Source organism: Melopsittacus undulatus, chromosome 4 (genome assembly GCF_012275295.1).
Source record: "Melopsittacus undulatus isolate bMelUnd1 chromosome 4, bMelUnd1.mat.Z, whole genome shotgun sequence".
Classification (NCBI taxonomy): domain Eukaryota; kingdom Metazoa; phylum Chordata; class Aves; order Psittaciformes; family Psittaculidae; genus Melopsittacus; species Melopsittacus undulatus.
In genome coordinates, this window is record NC_047530.1 from 2543161 (window position 1) to 2563776 (window position 20616).

General features: G+C 49.9%; 3 protein-coding genes across 3 annotated transcripts; 1 reads left to right on the forward strand and 2 right to left on the reverse strand.

The window, feature by feature from the left end:
* Positions 1–4503: 4503 nt before the first annotated feature.
* On the reverse strand, positions 4504–5409 carry LOC117436135 (mas-related G-protein coupled receptor member H-like). The gene has a single exon (XM_034062357.1). It carries the CDS (start codon positions 5407–5409, stop codon positions 4504–4506), a length of 906 nt encoding a protein of 301 aa, XP_033918248.1.
* A 3061-nt stretch (positions 5410–8470) lies between these two features.
* On the forward strand, positions 8471–9376 carry LOC117436136 (mas-related G-protein coupled receptor member H-like). Its single transcript, XM_034062358.1, has one exon. The coding sequence runs from the start codon at positions 8471–8473 to the stop codon at positions 9374–9376; it is 906 nt and encodes a 301-aa protein (XP_033918249.1).
* A 4303-nt stretch (positions 9377–13679) lies between these two features.
* On the reverse strand, positions 13680–14585 carry LOC117436138 (mas-related G-protein coupled receptor member H-like). The gene has a single exon (XM_034062361.1). The coding sequence runs from the start codon at positions 14583–14585 to the stop codon at positions 13680–13682; it is 906 nt and encodes a 301-aa protein (XP_033918252.1).
* Between the last annotated feature and the right edge of the window lie 6031 nt (positions 14586–20616).

The window sequence follows — 20616 nt, forward strand, 5'->3', positions numbered from 1 at the left end:
TTGCTTGCTTAGGCTTCCTCGGGCCTCCCATGGCCTTGCTGTATCCCTCGGAGTTATTCAGAGCTCATGTACCAAATATTAATTTTCCTGTGAGAACACTGTCTCCACATCTCCCCCTTTTTAGTTTTACTAAAAGTTTTTTACAATTTGGTTTGTCTGCTCTGTCACTGCTTGACTTGTGTAACATTACAACCCACTACTCTAGGCAGCATTATTTCAGTCAGATTAGTCTGATTTGAAGTCACTTGATGTCACCTTTATAACATGTGGCATACCAGTGAATCCTACACACCATGTAACAGGATGGAATAATGAGGATTTAACACATGTGCTCAGTATACTTGTCCATTACCGATGGTCACACATAATAGAACAGATATTACAAAGGTTTTACACAGATTTCTATCATTGCTGTTTCTTTATGTTGTTCTGCGGCTTTATACTTTTCGCTGGCAGTCAGTATGGTCCTGTTGATAGCTGTACACAGCTGGGCCTTCCCTTTTTCTCCTGTATGGCTCTCTGATAACAGTGGAGGCCATCCCTCACATCAAGGTCTGGCATGGCATGTGTCTCCACCGCTCTACACCTGCTGGGTTGCAGCCAGCAGTGGAGCTAAAGGTTCTTCCTTGGTGGCAAGCACAGAGGCCAACCCAGTCTTGCCCTTGACTGTGGTAGCAGGCATTGGGTCAATCTCTGTCCTTGCACCTTGTTGTCAATGCAGAGTTTCACCTGCTTAACCCAGTAACAAGTCACTACTATAGCAAAGCACACACAGATTTACATTAGCAGAGTAACTATCACAGAGTGCATCAGCATGTTGAAGATGCTGATGACAGTGAGGGACTAACCAAAGAAATTTCTTACAGTGGAGTTTTCCCACCCTCTTAATTTGTTCAATTACCTGCTTTATAACACTACCATCATATTAGAATTTTTCTAGCTTTTGCCTTAGCATTTTCTAGCAGCTGCTGCAAATTTGCATATTCTAATATTTCTTTTACAAGTGACAAATCCATACAATACAAGGTATAGTTTCTTGTTAGCAACTGGCTAGTAAATACAGGTGGTTTTATATGCAAAATCACAGCCTCTAATAATAGCTACTTTACAAGCATGCATATTCAAGCTGTTAATTTTCAGTTGCCCTCAAGTGATTTTTTTTTTTGTATTACACATGCATATTGTCTGGAAAACAAGCTTTAAGCAATATACATCAAAACTACAGTCATTAATAACAGCTAGAATGTGTTATCATTACTCATTTTTTTTTTTTTTTTTTTTTCAAAGTCGCTCACCTTGCTTTGCACAGCTAAAACCACCGGCTATCGGCAGCAGCCTTCTCAGCAGCAGAAACAAATACCTGCCGCATTTCTGCATTAACCCTTTCTTTCCCAAAGTGTTAAACTGCTACCCATTAAAAACTTTTATATGAACCTGACAACAAAAAATACACAGAAAACTGTCTGCCCTCATCACACACACACACATATGGGATCCCACAAGCACATTCCACACAACTACAATATTTGAAACACAAAATCCAGACAATCATTGCTCCCACTGCACAGTCCCACATACAGGATGTGGCACAAGGACCCTGTAAAGACTACCAGGAAACCAGCTCCAAGAAGCATCATCACAGTGCAAGGTGGCAGGCTCAACCTTAGCGGGCATCCACGCAGAGGCTCTGCCTCCCTCACATCGCATGAGGCTTGGGCTTTTATACTGACCAAAATGCACACTCGTTCCAACACAGGTGGCCAGCCTATATCGGAAGAAGTTGCCAGCAATACCTCTAAAGGTTTCCAAGGGTCGATAGAAACATGGACATACTTATATTTACCAACTTCTAGTACATGAGTATCACAGAGAGACTGTATCAAAGGAGTTGTATACGGGGTCCCAACTCCACAATCTGACACATTCTGCCCGTTACCCCTGATAAGAGCATACAAGAGACCTTCCCATCTCGGGTGGGAAGCACACACACCATGGGAAACCGTGCAATACATCCACATCCCCCACCCATCTCACTTCTCCCTTTACAGCTACCCATTTATCATGAGGATATGGGGGATATAAATCAGGCTTCTTTTCCGGATGAATAGGCTCCAGGTCAAGAGCACCATCCAGGTCAGCACTGGCATTATCAGGCGTCAGAATCTCAGGATCAGCAACAGCAAACTGATGAATGTGCACAGGCTCCTTCTCGGGGTCAATAGGGTCTGAATCAAAAGGATCATCTTCATCCCCGACATCAATCTTCGCAGAAATAGCGGCAACAGGTGGAGATTCGGGGGGGGGGGGGGCACTGGTTTCCATGATCTCATTTTTTTTTGACTTTAACATCTCTAAAACAGTTCTCCAACTTACTAACAAACTTTTCACAGCTTCATTGCCTTTCGTGGCTGCATTCCACAGCTTAACTCCTGCCCCATTCCACAAGGATATCTCAAATCTGGTAGACTCATAAATCTCTGGGTAACGTGTCTTCGACCATTTCAACATTAACTTTAGGTCTGTCTCTTTAAGGGTTGCTCCCTTCACCTTAGGAAGGACTGAAAACATCCATAAATCAGGGGCTTCTTCCTTAGTAATTTTCTCCCAAGTCTCGAGATTAAAAGCTTCACCGTCTCCCACAATTCTTCCCCTATCTTACGCCATTGATCTTTGGAGAATAACTGTCCCGTATTTTCTAACAACCCCCTTCGTCGGCACCAAAATAAAAAGTCCACAAGTTCCTGTCGGGGTATCGAGTACCCTGTTTTCTTCGCTACGCATAGCAGTCCCTCTATCGTAGCCTTTTCTATCGCTGATACAGCGGAACCCATCCCGAACCAGACCGCAGTCTGCCTGACTCACTGGTCAGCCGTGGCCACGTAATTTGAGCTCCTTTCCTGCCTCTTTTGGAAAACCTGCCGCTCTCGGGCAGCCGGGATCTCCACCTTCTCTCGTCCGCGGTCTCTCTCTCTCCTGGTATCACGTCGGGGTCACCAGAATGCCGCGGCCAGGTGGAGGGGAGAAAACACCGATACGATGTAGGTTCACAAAATGCTCCGTTTATTGATTACAAGGCTGCTCTTAATATACTGTCTTACATGTGATCACGCATTACTTGATTGGCTGCTTTGCTTTGCCCACGAGGGATACACGCTCCCCTTTACATCTCCTGATTGGTTTCACACCTTCGCTTCAGCTTAGCATTACATCATGCTTCTGCAATTACTGGCATCCTGTTACTGCATTCCTGTTTTGCTGATCTTGACACTTCTTCATCTTTTAACCTGGGGTCATAATTTCACTTTCTCACAGCTTGCTGTAGGCCTGTTCAAGCGCCCATGCTCGACCCCAACACCTTCCTTCCTTCCTTCCTTCCTTCCTTCCTTCCTGGCTTACTTAAGGGCTTTCTCTCTTGCCTTCTTCTTTTTCTTTCTCTCTATCTCTTACTCTTTTCATTCCTCTTTTACTTTTTTATCCCTCACACTCCAATCTGTGATGCTTCCCTTTGTCTTCTCCTCTACAACACAAATCCCCCCAGCACGCACCAGAGGTCCTCCTTGGCTTCCCTGTCTTTGCAGTCCCTTTCCAGAGCCCTGCTTGGCTCGGACAGGAGACACGGCCAGAACTCCCCCAGGGCTTCTCTCTCACACCTTCCCCACGCAAAGTGCTCCCCCAAAGTACCACAACACTCGGCTGCTCAGCCAAAGCACACACAGTTTATTTGAGGGGGACAGGGCCACAAGGGTCTCTTCTGCTGACAGGCAGGATACGTCGCAAAGTGACCACACGCTAGCTCTATAATCTGCAGAGTTTATTAAACAAGCACACTAAAGACAATAAGCACACTAAAGACAATGACACTAATGTGAATTAGATAAATATCTCTCACTATCTAGAGTGAACAAGCACAGTAAAGCAAATCAGAGATATATGGATCTGTAAGGAAAGTACCAAAGAAACTTTGCAATGCATCAAATCATGACTGTATAGAGACAACAGAGATTAAGAAGAAATACATCACCAGCTACCACTGAATCATCATCCAGTGCCACACTTCCAGCTGGGAAGCCCCATTGCAGCTGATGCCAGGAGTCTCAGGTAACAGGGAAAATTCATATGCAGTGCGTCCACCCATAGGTGAGGCTTCTCCCATGGCCACAAGAGGGTCCTTCATTTATACCCATACCAAAACAAGCGGCTTTATGCCAGATCTCTGATTGTTTACTCATGGGACCGTGCAGTTTCTCATGACCTCAGCATTGTCCACGCTGAGAGCGTTGTCCAGGCACCCCAGTGTGGCCAAGTGTGAAGGTCATAGAACAGCTGCACCCCTCTGTTTCCTGCCTCTTTCTGACAAACACTCACAATGAACATAAACGTGTGTAGTATACCGAACACACTGCGGCAAACAACATCCTTTGTTCTGTCTCTCAGGCATGAGAGGGAGTCAACTCTCAGCTAGGTTCCCATCCATTACAGGGTCATTGCAAGGGGGAGCAGAGCTCAGGCCTCGCCCTGCCCAGCAGGGCCTTGGGCAGTGCTCTCCATGGGGATGCCCTCAGGCACGGGGCTCTCCTCTTTGCTCCTCACTTTCTCTTCAAACACTCTGCGCAGGGCGGCTTGGATGGAGCCTTGGAAGCGGCGCTGCCGGCAGCTCCCCACCAGGAAGTAAATGACTGGATTGATGCTGCTGTTCAGCAGAGCCAGAACCAGAGTGGTGTTTTCTGGAAATAAATTACGCGAAAGGGACAGATCGAAGAAAACCTCAGCACTGAAAGGCATCCCAAAGGCAAAGAAGAAGATGACATTGAGCACAACAGCAACATAGAGTTTCCCCAGGCTCCGTCTCTGTGAGCCACATCGGAGCCTTATGACCATGGACACGTTGGAAATCAACATCAATAATGACAATATCACGGAATAGGTAATGGCCACACTTTTAAATATTGTTACATGAATTTCATCAAATTTGAAGCAAAGATAAATGGACAACATGAAAGAGCCGATGCTGGCCCAGAGCACCCCACTCATGATGCCTGACAAGTGCTTTGGGCGGTGGCAGCGATACCAGATTGGGAAGATGACAGAGACAGAGCGCTCCGTGCTGAGGGCTGTCAGGAGACCCAGGCTGCTAAGGACAAAGAAGTGGCACAGGAATTCAATTGCATCTACAAACTTTTCAAAGAAAGGATAAAAAGAATCCAAACCATAACAAATCATTGTTAAGTTGAAATATGCCAATGTGAACAGAAAAAACAAGAGGAGCAGACAGCAGTCAGCAACAGCTACATTTAGGATGTAGACAGTGAAATGGTTCTGCTTCATCTGGAAGCCCAGGAACCACAAGACTATCCCATTCCCCACCATTCCAAAGACACAGATCACCAAAAGGAAAGCTAGCAAGACCATAAGTCCACCCGATGCATGTAAACATTTACGTTCACCATGATCCACATTGCTCCAATTTCCATCATGTGTGTAATTCAGAGAGAGGTCTGTTGTGTTGGTGTCCTCCATGGAGAATGAGGCTGCTCTGGGTGGCCGCCTTCTCCCTCTGCCACCACCTCCTAGGAGACACAAGCAATGGGAAGGCAATGAGGGCCATCGGCGTTCCCCGCTCTCCCCATCTCTGCGCACAGCCCCACGCCAGCCCCAGGCTGCTCCAGGCAGGAGCCGTCCCCTGGCGTGGCCAGGACAGGCTCCCAGCCCTGCCCGCCTGGCCCTGCCCAGGAGCCATCTCCCACCTGCCCGTGCCCGCTCTCCTACCTCCTGCTGCTCCTGCCAACAGCGCTGCTGCAGGAGCTCCAGCACAGGGGCCTCCAGCCTCGGCAGCACAAAGCCTCTGGGGATGCTTGCGTGGCCACCGCGCTCTGCTCTGCCCTGTTCCTCGTGCCTGGGCACCACAGCTTTGCCCACACATCACGGCCCCTGCTCACCACACACCCCTCACAATCTGCCCCCATCGCTGACAGCTTCCCCTCACGTGTCCCATGGCAGAGAGAGATCTTGTCACTAGGAGCTGGGCACCTCACCCCCTTCCTCTCTCTCCTCCCCCCAGCTTTTCACCACCAGGGGAGGATCCTTTATGATCCCAGGACAAAGGCTCTCAGATTCCATAAAACAGCCTTTGGAACACCATTTACTACATCCATAGCTCTCCGGAAGGAGGGAATCACTCACACAATCTTATGCCCCTTCAGCAAGCGGATGATGGGGAAGAGATTTGGCAATGAGATGTCAAGAGAATCCCTTCAGCAGAAGCAGACAATGAGGCAGAGCATGGCCTTGTGTCAACTTGCCATGAGAAATCACCATTCCTCATATAGAGAACATCACAAGGGCTTTGCCCACTGCCTCTAATCACATCCCTGATGTGCATGTGTCTCCTCTGAGATTACACTGTGTGGGGTACGTAGTGTTGCAAATGAGCTTTTATCTACAAGTGGTTCCTGTCACACAATCTCCTCCCTCAGCAGCCCAAGGAACAACATTTTCATTGCTTAGTTTTCTCCATCTTTGCTGTGTTTCCCAGCTCGTAAATACCATTTTCTGGGAGTCACAGCCTGTGCTTGTCACCCCCAAGGCTGGAGTCTTCCAAGGGTATCCCTTGATTTCATGTGGTGAACGCACGGTAATGAGCAAGCTCCACAGTCTCTGCAGGGCTGCAGCCTGGAGCTGCAGGAGTTAAGGCTTAAAGGTAGGCTTGAAGCAGGGCTGGAGCACAGGCTGAAGGGCCACCCATGAGAGGGGATGGAGACAGGGCTTCAGGCAGGGACAAGTCCTGCAGTGTGGGTGTGCAGGCCTGCAGCAAGGGGCAGGGGATGAGTCAGTGGGTCAGAGCAAATAAGGCCTGCTGTAGCCTTCAGGGCCTGCAAGAGAATCAGAGAGCTGCACATGGCCAGTTCAGTGTTGTTCAGTCACGCCTCGGGAGACGAGGTCCCTTTAACCCCATTTCCATCACTTTTGGGCCTATAACATGTCAGCTCCTGCTTGTCCTACAATGACAGCATGTGCTTTTCTTTCTTCACCTCCACTGTGAAAGGCATTTCCCTTTATTGATTTCTTCTATGGCTTTGTAGCCTCCAATGTCCCACAGGTATTATGTTCCATGCTTTGACACATTAAAGCAAAGCCTTTAGCTCCTGGTGCTGCCTCCCGGAAGAAAGATGGAAGAAGTCTTTGAGCACCAGTTTCCATGGCATTAGAGACAAGAAGCTGAGCCCTGATGCTGCTGTGTGTCTGCACCTCAGTGATCTCCCGCTGTTGATCTCTCCCACTCTCACCTTTCTGCCATGCGCCATCCCTGGGAATGGTTCATGTACATTCCTGTGTTACAATCCCACCTTTCCCACGTGAGTTCCTCAGGGAGTGAGTGATCCACAGAACACCCAAGCTGAGCAGTTCCAGGCCTGTGCACACTGTGCATCTGCCTTGGCCGCGGATAAACCTTCTTGGCTGATGGCAAGAGGGCAGCCTGCAGGCAGCTCACACTGCGTGTGCTTGCCTATGTCTGAGACTGCTGCAACAGTTCTCACATGAGCATCCATTTTGCTTGGCAGTAGAAAGAGCTGTCTTCTTCTTTCTGGAACCCCTGTAACAGCTCAGACACCCAGAATGGGATAACGTTCCATGGACAGGATGGGTCTGTTTGATGGTGCAAGATCCCGGGTTCCCAACACCTAAAAGGACATAAGATTCTGTGAGCGATTCCCTCCTTCCGGAGAGCTATGGATGTAGCAAATGGTGTTCCAAAGGCTGTTTTATGGAATCTGAGAGCCTTTGTCCTGGGATCATAAAGGATCCTCCCCTGGTGGTGAAAAGCTGGGGGGAGGAGAGAGAGGAAGGGGGTGAGGTGCCCAGCTCCTAGTGACAAGATCTCTCTCTGCCATGGGACACGTGAGGGGAAGCTGTCAGCGATGGGGGCAGATTGTGAGGGGTGTGTGGTGAGCAGGGGCCGTGATGTGTGGGCAAAGCTGTGGTGCCCAGGCACGAGGAAGAGGGCAGAGCAGAGCGCGGTGGCCACGCAAGCATCCCCAGAGGCTTTGTGCTGCTGAGGCTGGAGGCCCCTGTGCTGGAGCTCCTGCAGCAGCGCTGTTGGCAGGAGCAGCAGGAGGTAGGAGAGCGGGCACGGGCAGGTGGGAGATGGCTCCTGGGCAGGGCCAGGCGGGCAGGGCTGGGAGCCTGTCCTGGCCACGCCAGGGGACGGCTCCTGCCTGGAGCAGCCTGGGGCTGGCGTGGGGCTGTGCGCAGAGATGGGGAGAGCGGGGAACGCCGATGGCCCTCATTGCCTTCCCATTGCTTGTGTCTCCTAGGAGGTGGTGGCGGAGGGAGAAGGCGGCCACCCAGAGCAGGCTCATTCTCCATGGAGGGCACCAACACAACAGACCTCTCTCTGAATTACACACATGATGGAAATTGGAGCTATGTGGATCATGGTGAACGTAAATGCTTGCATGCACTGATTGGTCTTATGGTCTTTCTAGCTTTCCTTTTGGTGATCTGTGTCTTTGGAATGGTGGGGAATGGGATAGTCTTGTGGTTCCTGGGTTTCCAGATGAAGCGGAATCCTTTCACTGTCTACATCCTAAATCTGGCTGTTGCTGACTGCTGTCTGCTCCTCTTGTTTTTTCTGTTAACATTGGGACATTTGATCTTAACAATCATTTGCTACGGTTTGATATCTTTTCATCCTTTCATCAATAACTTTGTATATGCAGTTGAATTCCTGTGCCACTTCTTTGTCCTTAGCAGCCTGGGTCTCCTGACAGCCATCAGCACGGAGCGCTCTGTCTCTGTCATCTTCCCAATCTGGTATCGCTGCCACCGCCCAAAGCACTTGTCAGGCATCGTGAGTGGGGTGCTCTGGGCCAGCATCGGCTCTTTCATTTTGGCCATGTATCTTTGCTATCTCTTTCATCAAAGATATGGGACACTCTTTTCAAGTGTGATCACTGTCTACTCTGTGATTTTGTCATTATTGATGTTGATTTCCAACGCGTCCATGGTCATAAGGCTCCGATGTGGCTCACAGAGACGGCACCTGGGGAAACTCTATGTTGCTGTTGTGCTCAATGTCATCTTCTTCTTTGCCTTTGGGATGCCCTTCACCTTAAATGCTGTCCTTGCACTTTTACATAACGGTATTTACGTTAATCAAAGTGTGGTTCTTGTTCTGGCTCTGCTGAACAGCAGCATCAATCCAGTCATTTACTTCCTGGTGGGGAGCTGGCGGCAGCGCCGCTTCCAAGGCTCCATCAAAGTCGCCCTGCGCAGAGTGTTTGAAGAGAAAGCGAGGAGCAAGGAGGAGAGCCCCGTGCCTGAGGGCATCCCCATGGAGAGCACTGCCCAAGGCCCTGCTGGGCAGGGGGAGGCCTGAGCTCTGCTCCCCCTTCCTATGAGGCTCCTGTCCCTGTCCCCCCAAATAAACTGTGTGTGCTTTGGCTGAGCAGCCGAGTGTTGTGGTGCTTTGGGGGAGCTCCTTGCATGGGGAAGGTGTGAGAGAGAGGCCCTGGGGCAGCTGTGGCTGTTTCTCTGGTCCCAGGCAGGCAGGGCTCTGGCAAAGGGACTGCAAAGACAGGGAAGCTGAGGAGGACCACTGGGTTCATTCCTGAGGGACTTGGGGTGAGGAAGAGAAATCAAAGGGAAACCCTGCAAACTGGAGAGTGAGGCTGAAAGAGGGGAATGCAAGAGAAACTGAGAAAGAGAGAGAAAGAGAGAAGGCGACACAGGAAAACATATAAATTTGGAGAGTGCAAGAGAGAAGAAGAGGAACAGAAAAGGAGAAACAAGAAAAATTGAGAGTTAGAGAAAGAATGGAAGGAAGGAAGGAAGGAACAGGAAACTATTAACGAAAGGCAAAAATAAAGGAAAGGAAAGGGAAAGGAAAAGGAAAGGAAAGTAAAGGGCAATGAAATGCAAGGAAGGCAAAGGAAGGAAGGCAATGAAAGGCAAGGAGAAATGTAAAGGTAAAGGCAAAGAGAACAGTGAAGGGAATGGCAAGGAACAGGAAGAAGACAAAAACGAAAAAAAAAGGAGAGGAAAGGGAAAGGAGGGAAAAGAAAGGGAAAGGAAGAGAAGGAAATGAAAGGCAAGGGAAGAGAAGGTAAAGCAAGGGAAGGAAAAGAAATGGAAGGGAATGGAAGGGAAGGGAAGGGAAGAGAAGAGAAAGGAAGGCAAGGCAAGGCAATGCAATGGAAAGGAAGGGAAGGGAAGACAATGGAAAGGAAGGGAAGACAATGGAAAGGAAAGGAAGGGAAGGCAATGGAAGAAAAGGAAATCAAGGGAAGGCAAGAGAAGGCAAGGCAAAGGAAAGGAAAGACAAAGAAGAAAAGGGTAGGGAAGGGAAGGCAAAACAAGGAAAGAGAAAGGAAGGAAAGGGAAGTCAAGGGAAGGAAAGACAAGGCAAAAGAAGGAAAAGGAAGGGAAGGGAGGGCAATGGAAAGGAAGAGAACGGAAGGCAAGGCAAGGCAATGGAAAGGAAAAGAAAGGAAGGCAATAGAAAGAAAAGGAAGGGAAGGGAAATCAAGGCAAGTTAATGGAACTGAAGGGAAAGGAAGGGAAGGGAAATCAAGGCAAGGCAAGGGAAAGGAAGGGAAAGGAAGAAAAGAGTAGGGAGGGGAAAGGAAAAAAGTGAAGGAAATGGAACTTAAAGGAAGGGAAGGCAAGGCAAGGCATGGGAAAGGAAGGGAAGATAATGGAAAGGGAAGGTAAGGATAGGAAGGGAAGACAAGGCAAGGAAAGTGAAAGGTAGGGAAGTCAAGTTAAGGAAAGGGAAGGGAAGTCAAGGGAAGGAAAGACAAGGCTAGGCAAGTCTGGGCAAGGCAAGGCAAGAAAAGGAAAGGAAGGAAAGGGGAAATGAATGAAAAGAAAAAGGGGAAAGTTGAAATTAAGAAAAAGGGGAGGGAATAAGGGAACTAAGAAACAATGAAAGAGTGAATGTGAGAGGGACTCAGAGAAAGCAAACGAGAAGGAGAAACTGTCCCAAACAGGAGCCCCAGTCCCTCTGCTCACCCAGACCCCGGGTTCAGGGGACTACAGGGTCACATCCAGCCCACGCCCGGCACTGTTTGCACAGACATGTGCGGGGCTGGTGCCTCTAGATGGCAGGAGATGGGTTCTGATCACAAGGAGCATCCTTGCTCTTCTGCTCTGGTGTCCAAAGCAGTGGTGAGCAGAGCCGGCCCTGAGCTCCTGCCTGATGGACAGGCACAAAGGCAGGCCGGGCTGGGCTGCAGAGCTGGGCAGGCAGCAAGAGCACGCTCCTTACATGGGAATGTGCCGCACTCTTCAGTGGCAGGGTTCGATCCCTCTGAGCAAAGGATGGGTTCAGCAGTGCCCCTGAGCAGCACATTCCCGGCACTCCTGCTCGTGTACTCATAGTAACTCCACTGAATGCACCTCTGTGCCCATGACCAGTAAAAGCCTGAATTATGGAAATTAACATGAGCAGATGTATGGGCCACTTTCTTCTGTACAAATCAGGAGCATCACACTTCTATTTGTGTGTACATTTGGTTCTCCAGCTCAGCATGAGGAGGAAGCCTGATGCTGCCACTCTGATCCTGGCCATGTCACGAGGCGCTGAGCAGCTCTGCACAACTGTTTCAAGGTACACAAGCCACCAGGGGAGAGCAGCAACCAGCATGTGGCAGGGATCTGTGTTCACCCACCCATTTCCCTGCTTCTTCCCCTGTGGGAAGTTATCCATTCTTTCCCCTCTGCATGAAGTCATGGAACCACAGACAGGTTTATGTTGGAAGGGAGCTTAAAGCTCATCCAGTTCCAACCCCTCACATGGGCAGGGACACCTTCCACTAGAGCAGGTTGGATGATGCTCTGAACGCCATCCAAACTTTATTTAAACATTGTCAAGGACGGGGCAGCCACAGCTTTGTTTTCTTGTCTCCTTTTCCCTTCCTTTTCCCCTTTCTTTCTGCCTTCCTTTTCTCCAGTCTCCCACCCTCCCTTCCGTTCTCTCCCCCTCCCTTCTTTCTCCCTCCCTCCCTCACTCCCTACTTCCCTCCTCCCTCCCTTCTTTCTCCCTCCCTCCCTCACTCCCTACTTCCCTCCTCCCTCCCTTCATTCATCTCTTTCTTTCTTTCCTTCTTTCCTTCTTTCTTTCTTTCTTTCTTTCTTTCTTTCTTTCTTTCTTTCTTTCTTTCTTTCTTTCTTTCTTTCTTTCTTTCTTTCTTTCTTTCTTTCTTTCTTTCTTTCTTTCTTTCTTTCTTTCTTTCTTTCTTTCTTTCTTTCTTTCTTTCTTTCTTTCTTTCTTTCTTTCTTTCTTTCTTTCTTTCTTTCTTTCTTTCTTTCTTTCTTTCTTTCTTTCTTTCTTTCTTTCTTTCTTTCTTTCTTCCCTCCCTCCCTCCCTCCCTCCCTCCCTCCCTCCCTTCCTTCCTTCCTTCCTTCCTTCCTTCTCTCCTTCTTTCCTTCGTCCCTCCCTTCCTCCCTCCCTTCCTCACTCCCTTCCTTCCTCCCTCCCTTCCTTCCTCCCTCCCTTCCTCCTTTCCTCCCTTCCTCCCTCCCGCCCTTCCTTCCTTCCTTCCTTCTTTCCTTCTTTCTTTCCCACTTTTTTTCTTCATTCCTGGCTTAATTAATGGCTTTCTCTCTTGCCTTCTTCCTTTTCTTTCTCTCTATCTCTTACTCTTTTCATTCCTCATTTTATATTTTCTCCCTCACAATCCAATCTGCGATGCTTCTCTTTGCCTTCTCCTTTAAACCACAAATCCCCCCAGCACGCACCAGGGGTCCTCCTTGGCTTCCCTGTCTTTGCAGTCCCTTTCCAGAGCCCTCCTTGGCTGGGACAGGAGACACGGCCAGAACTCCCCCAGGGTTTCTCTCTCACACCTTTCCCATGCAAAGTGCTCCCCCAAAGTACCACAACACTCGGCTGCTCAGCCAAAGCACACACAGTTTATTTGGGGGATACAGGGCCACAAGGGTCTCTTCTGCTGACAGGCAGGATACGTCGCAAAGTGACCACACGCTAGCTCTATAATCTGCAGAGTTTATTAAACAAGCACACTAAAGACAATGACACTAATGTGAATTAGGTAAATATCTCTCACTATCTAGAGTGAACAAGCACAGTAAAGCAAATCAGAGATATATGGATCTGTAAGGAAAGTACCAAAGAAACTTTGCAATGCATCAAATCATGACTGTATCGAGACAACAGAGATTAAGAAGAAATACATCACCAGCTACCACTGAATCATCATCCAGTGCCACACTTCCAGCTGGGAAGCCCCATTGCAGCTGATGCCAGGAGTCTCAGGTAACACAGAAAATTCATATGCAGTGCGTCCACCCATAGGTGAGGCTTCTCCCATGGCCACAAGAGGGTCCTTCATTTATACCCATACCAAACAAAGCGGCTTTATGCCAGATCTCTGATTGTTTACTCATGGGACCGTGCAGTTTCTCATGACCTCAGCATTGTCCACGCTGAGAGCGTTGTCCAGGCACCCCAGTGTGGCCAAGTGTGAAGGTCATAGAACAGCTGCACCCCTCTCTTTCCTGCCTCTTTCTGACAAACACTCAGAATGAACATAAACGTGTGTACTCTACCGAACACACTGCGGCAAACAACATCCTTTGTTCTGTCTCTCAGGCATGAGAGGGAGTCAACTCTCAGCTAGGTTCCCATCCATTAGAGGGTCAATGCGAAGGGGGAGGAGAGGTCAGGCCTCCTCCTGCCCAGCAGGGCCTTGGGCAGTGCTCTCCATGGGGATGCCCTCAGTCACGGGGCTCTCCTCTTTGCTCCTCACTTTCTCTTCAAACACTCTGCGCAGGGCGGCTTGGATGGAGCCTTGGAAGCGGCGCTGCCGGCAGCTCCCCACCAGGAAGTAAATGACTGGATTGATGCTGCTGTTCAGCAGAGCCAGAACCAGAGTGGTGTTTTCTGGAAATAAATTACGCGAAAGGGACAGATCGAAGAAAACCTCAGCACTGAAAGGCATCCCAAAGGCAAAGAAGAAGATGACATTGAGCACAACAGCAACATAGAGTTTCCCCAGGCTCCGTCTCTGTGAGCCACATCGGAGCCTTATGACCATGGACACGTTGGAAATCAACATCAATAATGACAATATCACGGAATAGGTAATGGCCACACTTTTAAATATTGTTACATGAATTTCATCAAATTTGAAGCAAAGATAAATGGACAACATGAAAGAGCCGATGCTGGCCCAGAGCACCCCACTCACGATGCCTGACAAGTGCTTTGGGCGCTGGCAGCGATACCAGATTGGGAAGATGACAGAGACAGAGCGCTCCGTGCTGAGGGCTGTCAGGAGACCCAGGCTGCTAAGGACAAAGAAGTGGCACAGGAATTCAATTGCATCTACAAACTTTTCAAAGAAAGGATAAAAAGAATCCAAACCATAACAAATTATTGTTAAGTTGAAATATGCCAATGTGAACAGAAAAAACAAGAGGAGCAGACAGCAGTCAGCAACAGCTACATTTAGGATGTAGACAGTGAAATGGTTCTGCTTCATCTGGAAGCCCAGGAACCACAAGACTATCCCATTCCCCACCATTCCAAAGACACAGATCACCAAAAGGAAAGCTAGCAAGACCATAAGTCCACCCGATGCATGTAAACATTTACGTTCACCATGATCCACATTGCTCCAATTTCCATCACGTGTGTAATTCAGAGAGAGGTCTGTTGTGTTGGTGTCCTCCATGGAGAATGAGCCTGCTCTGGGTGGCCACCTTCTCCCTCTGCCACCACCTCCTAGGAGACACAAGCAATGGGAAGGCAATGAGGGCCATCGGCATTCCCCGCTCTCCCCATCTCTGCGCACAGCCCCACGCCAGCCCCAGGCTGCTCCAGGCAGGAGCCGTCCCCTGGTGTGGCCAGGACAGGCTCCCAGCCCTGCCCGCCTGGCCCTGCCCAGGAGCCATCTCCCCCCTGCCCGTGCCCGCTCTCCTACCTCCTGCTGCTCCTGCCAACAGCGCTGCTGCAGGAGCTCCAGCACAGGGGCCTCCAGCCTCGGCAGCACAAAGCCTCTGGGGATGCTTGCGTGGCCACCGCGCTCTGCTCTGCCCTGTTCCTTGTGCCTGGGCACCACAGCTTTGCCCACACATCACGGCCCCTGCTCACCACACACCCCTCACAATCTGCCCCCATCGCTGACAGCTTCCCCTCACATGTCCCATGGCGGAGAGAGATCTTGTCACTAGGAGCTGGGCACCTCACCCCCTTCCTCTCTCTCCTCCCCCCAGCTTTTCACCACCAGGGGATGATCCTTTATGATCCCAGGACAAAGGCTCTCAGATTCCATAAAACAGCCTTTGGAACACCATTTGCTACATCCATAGCTCTCAGGAAGGAGGGAATCGCTCACAGAATCTTATGTCCCTTCAGCAAGCGGATGACGGGGAAGAGATTTGGCAATGAGATGTCAAGAGAATCCCTTCAGCAGAAGCATATAGAAGCATATAGAGAACATCACAAGGGCTTTGCCCACTGCCTCTAATCACATCCCTGATGTGCATGTGTCTCCTCTGAGATTACACTGTGTGGGGTATGTAATGTTGCAAATGTGCTTTTATCTACAAGTGGTTCCTGTCACACAATCTCCTCCCTCAGCAGCCCAAGGAACAACATTTTCATTGTTTAGTTTTTCTCCATTTTGCTGTGTTTCCCAGCTTCTAAATACCATTTTCTGGGAGTCAAAGCCTGTGCTTGTCACCCCCAAGGCTGGAGTCTTCCAAGGGTATCCCTTGATTTCATGTGGTGAACGCATGGTAATGAGCAAGCTCCACAGTCTCTGCAGGGCTGCAGCCTGGAGCTGCAGGAGTTAAGGCTTAAAGGTAGGCTTGAAGCAGGGCTGGAGCACAGGCTGAAGGGCCACCCATGAGAGGGGATGGAGACAGGGCTTCAGGCAGGGACAAGTCCTGCAGTGTGGGTGTGCAGGCCTGCAGCAAGGGGCAGGGGATGAGTCAGTGGGTCAGAGCAAATAAGGCCTGCTGTAGCCTTCAGGGCCTGCAAGAGAATCAGAGAGCTGCACATGGCCAGTTCAGTGTTGTTCAGTCACGCCTCGGGAGACGAGGTCCCTTTATCCCCATTTCCATCACTTTTGGGCCTATAACATGTCAGCTCCTGCTTGTCCTACAATGACAGCATGTGCTTTTCTTTCTTCACCTCCACTGTGAAAGGCATTTCCCTTTATTGATTACTTCTATGGCTTTGTAGCCTCCAATGTCCCACAGGTATTATGTTCCATGCTTTGACACATTAAAGCAAAGCCTTTAGCTCCTGGTGCTGCCTCCCGGAAGAAAGATGGAAGAAGTCTTTGAGCACCAGTTTCCATGGCATTAGAGACAAGAAGCTGAGCCCTGATGCTGCTGCGTGTCTGCACCTCAGTGATCTCCTGCTGTTGATCTCTCCCACTCTCACCTTTCTGCCACGCGCCATCCCTGGGAATGGTTCATGTACATTCCTGTGTTACAATCCCACCTTTCCCACGTGAGTTCCTCAGGGAGTGAGTGATCCACAGAACACCCAAGCTGAGCAGTTCCAGGCCTGTGCACACTGTGCATCTGCCTTGGCCATGGATAAACCTTCTTGGCTGATGGCAAGAGGGCAGCCTGCAGGCAGCTCACACTGCGTGTGCTTGCCTATGTCTGAGACTGCTGCAACAGTTCTCACGGGAGCATCCATTTTGCTTGGCAGTAGAAAGAGCTGTCTTCTTCTTTCTGGAACCCCTGTAACAGCTCAGACACCCAGAAAGGGATAACGTTCCATGGACAGGATGGGTCTGTTTGATGGTGCAAGATCCCGGGTTCCCAACACATAAAAAAACATAAGATTCTGTGAGCGATTCCCTCCTTCCTGAGAGCTATGGATGTAGCAAATGGTGTTCCAAAGGCTGTTTTATGGAATCTGAGAGCCTTTGTCCTGGGATCATAAAGGATCCTCCCCTGGTGGTGAAAAGCTGGGGGGAGGAGAGAGAGGAAGGGGGTGAGGTGCCCAGCTCCTAATGACAAGATCTCTCTCTGCCATGGGACATGTGAGGGGAAGCTGTCAGCGATGGGGGCAGATTGTGAGGGGTGCGTGGTGAGCAGGGGCCGTGATGTGTGGGCAAAGCTGTGGTGCCCAGGCACGAGGAAGAGGGCAGAGCAGAGCGCGGTGGCCACGCAAGCATCCCCAGAGGCTTTGTGCTGCCGAGGCTGGAGGCCCCTGTGCTGGAGCTCCTGCAGCAGCGCTGTTGGCAGGAGCAGCAGGAGGTAGGAGAGCGGGCACGGGCAGGTGGGAGATGGCTCCTGGGCAGGGCCAGGCGGGCAGGGCTGGGAGCCTGTCCTGGCCACGCCAGGGGACGGCTCCTGCCTGGAGCAGCCTGGGGCTGGCGTGGGGCTGTGCGCAGAGATGGGGAGAGCAGGGAACCCCGATGGCCCTCATTGCCTTCCCATTGCTTGTGTCTCCTAGGAGGTGGTCCAGAGGGAGAAGGCGGCCACCCAGAGCAGGCTCCTTCTCCATGGAGGGCACCAACACAACAGACCTCTCTCTGAATTACACACATGATGGAAATTGGAGATATGTGGAACATGGTGAACGTAAATGTTTACATGCACCGGATCGACTTACAGTCTTGCTAGCTTTCCTTTTGGTGATTTGTGTCATTGGAATGGTGGGGAATGGGATAGTCTTGTGGTTCCTGGGTTTCCAGATGAAGCGGAATCCTTTCACCATCTACATCCTAAATCTGGCTATTGCTGACTGCTGTCTGCTCCTCCTTTTTGTTCTGTTCACATTGGCACATTTCTACTTAACAATCATTTGTTATGGTTTGAAATCTTTTTATCCTTTCTTCAATAAGTTTGTAGAGGCAGCTCCATTCCTTAGCAACATCTTTGTCCTTAGCAGCCTGGGTCTCCTGACAGCCATCAGCGCGGAGCGCTCTGTCTCTGTCATCTTCCCAATCTGGTATCGCTGCCACCGCCCAAAGCACTTGTCAGGCATCGTGAGTGGGGTGCTCTGGGCCAGCATCGGCTCTTTCATGTTGTCCATTTATCTTTGCTATCTCTTTCGTCAAAGATATGGGACACTCTTTTCAAGTGTGATCACTGTCTACTCTGTGATTTTGTCAGTATTGATGTTGATTTCCAACGTGTCCATGGTCATAAGGCTCCGATGTGGCTCACAGAGACGGAGCCTGGGGAAACTCTATGTTGCTGTTGTGCTCAATGTCATCTTCTTCTTTGCCTTTGGGATGCCCTTCACCTTAAATGCTGTCCTTCCACTTTTACATAACGGTATTTCCGTTAATCAAGGAGTGGTTCTTCTTCTGGCTCTGCTGAACAGCAGCATCAATCCAGTCATTTACTTCCTGGTGGGGAGCTGGCGGCAGCGCCGCTTCCAAGGCTCCATCAAAGTCGCCCTGCGCAGAGTGTTTGAAGAGAAAGCGAGGAGCAAGGAGGAGAGCCCCGTGTCTGAGGGCATCCCCATGGAGAGCACTGCCCAAGGCCCTGCTGGGCAGGGGGAGGCCTGAGCTCTACTCCCCCTTCCTATGAGGCTCCTATCCCTGTGTCCCCAAATAAACTTTGTGTGCTTTGGCTGAGCAGCCGAGTGTTGTGTTGCTTTGGGGGAGCTCCTTGCGTGGGGAAGGTGGGAGAGAGAGGCCCTGGGGGAGCTGTGGCCGTGTCTCTGGTCCCAGGCAAGCAGGGCTCTGGTAAAGGGACTGCAAAGACAGGGAAGCCGAGGAGGACCACTGGGTTCATTCCTGAGGGACTTGGGGTGAGGAAGAGAAATCAAAGGGAAACCTGCAAAATGGACAGTGAGGCTGAAAGAGGGGAATGTGAGAGAAACGGAGAAAGAGAGAGAAAGAGAGAAGGCGGCACAGGAAAACACATAAATTTGGAGAGTGTGACAGAGAAGAAGAGCAACAGAAAAGGAGAAACAAGAAAAATTGAGGGTTAGAGAAAGAATGGAAGGAAGGAAGGAAGGAACAGGAAACAATCAACGAAAGGCAAAAATAAAGGAAAGGAAAGGGAAAGGAAAAGGAAAAGGAATGGCAAATGAAATGCAAGGAAGGCAAATGAAGGAAGGCAATGAAAGGCAAGGAGAAATGTGAAGGCAAAAGTAAAGGCAAAGGGAACTGCAAATGGAAAGGCAAGGAAAAGGAAGAAAGGAAGAAAAAAGGGGAAAAAGGAAGAAGAAAGGGAAAGGAAGGAAAAGAACGGGAAAGGAAGAGAAGGAAATGAAAGGCAAGGGAAGGGAAGGTAAAGTAAGGGAAGGAAAGGAAAGTGAAGGGAAAGGAAGGGAAGACAAGGCAATGCAATGGAAAGGAAGGTAAAGTAATGGAAGGGAGTGCAATGGAAAGGAAGAGAAGGGAAGACAAGGCAAGGCAATAGAAAAGAAGGGAAGGGAAAACAATGGAAAGGAAAGGAAGGGAGGGCAAGGCAAGGCAATGGAAAGGAAAGAAAGGGAAGGCAAGGCAAGGCAATGGAAAGAAAGGAAAGGGAAGGGAAATCAAGGCAAGGCAAGACAAAGCAAGGCAAGGGAAAGGAAGGGAAAGAAGAAAAGTGTAGGGAAGGGAAATAAAGGAAAGGAAGGGAAGGCAATGGACAAGAAGGGAAGGGAATGCAGTGGAAACGAAAGGAAGGGAAAGGATGGGAAGGAATGGAAGGGAAGGCAAAACAAGGCAAGAGAAAGGAAGGAAAGGGAAGTCAAAGTAAGGAAAGACAAGGGAAGGGAAGTCAAGGCAAGGCAAGGGAAGGGAAAGCAAGGGAAGGTAAGGGAAGGCAATGGAAAGGAAAGAAGGGAAGGCAAGGCAAGGCAAGGCAATGGAAACGAAGGGAATGGAAGGCAATGGGAAGGAAGGCAAAGCAAGGTAAGGCAAGGCAATGGAAAGGAAGGGAAGGCAATTGAAAGGAAGGCAAGACAAGGCAAATTAAGGCAAGAGAAGGGAAAGAAAGGGAAGTCAAGGGAAGGACAGACAAGGCAAGGCAAGGGAAGAGAAGGAATGCAAGACAAAAGAAAGTAAGGCGAGTCAAGGCAAGGAAAGGTAGGGAGGTCGTGGGAAGGAAATGAGAAGGAAAAACTGCCTCAAACAGGAGCTCCAGTCCCTCTGCTCACACAGATCCCGGGCTCAGGGGACTACAGGGTCACATCCAGCCCACTCCCAGCGCTGGTTGCACAGACATGTGCGGGGCTGGTGCCTCTAGATGGCAGGAGATGGGTTCTGATCACAAGGAGCATCCTTGTTCTTCTGCTCTGGTGTCCAAAGCAGCGGTGAGCAGAGCCGGCCCTGAGCTCCTGCCTGATGGAGAGGCACAAAGGCAGGCCGGGCTGGGCTGCAGAGCTGGGCAGGCAGCAAGAGCACGCTCCTTACATGGGAATGTGCCGCACTCTTCAGTGGCAGGGTTCGATCCCTCTGAGCAAAGGATGGGTTCAGCAGTGCCTATGAGCAGAACGTTCCCGGCATTCCTGCTCGTGTACTCATAGTAACTCCACTGAATGCACCTCTGTGCCCATGACCAGTAAAAGCCTGAATTATGGAAATTAACATGAGCAGATGTATGGGCCACTTTCTTCTGTACAAATCAGGAGCATCACACTTCTATTTGTGTGTACATTTGGTTCTCCAGCTCAGCATGAGGAGG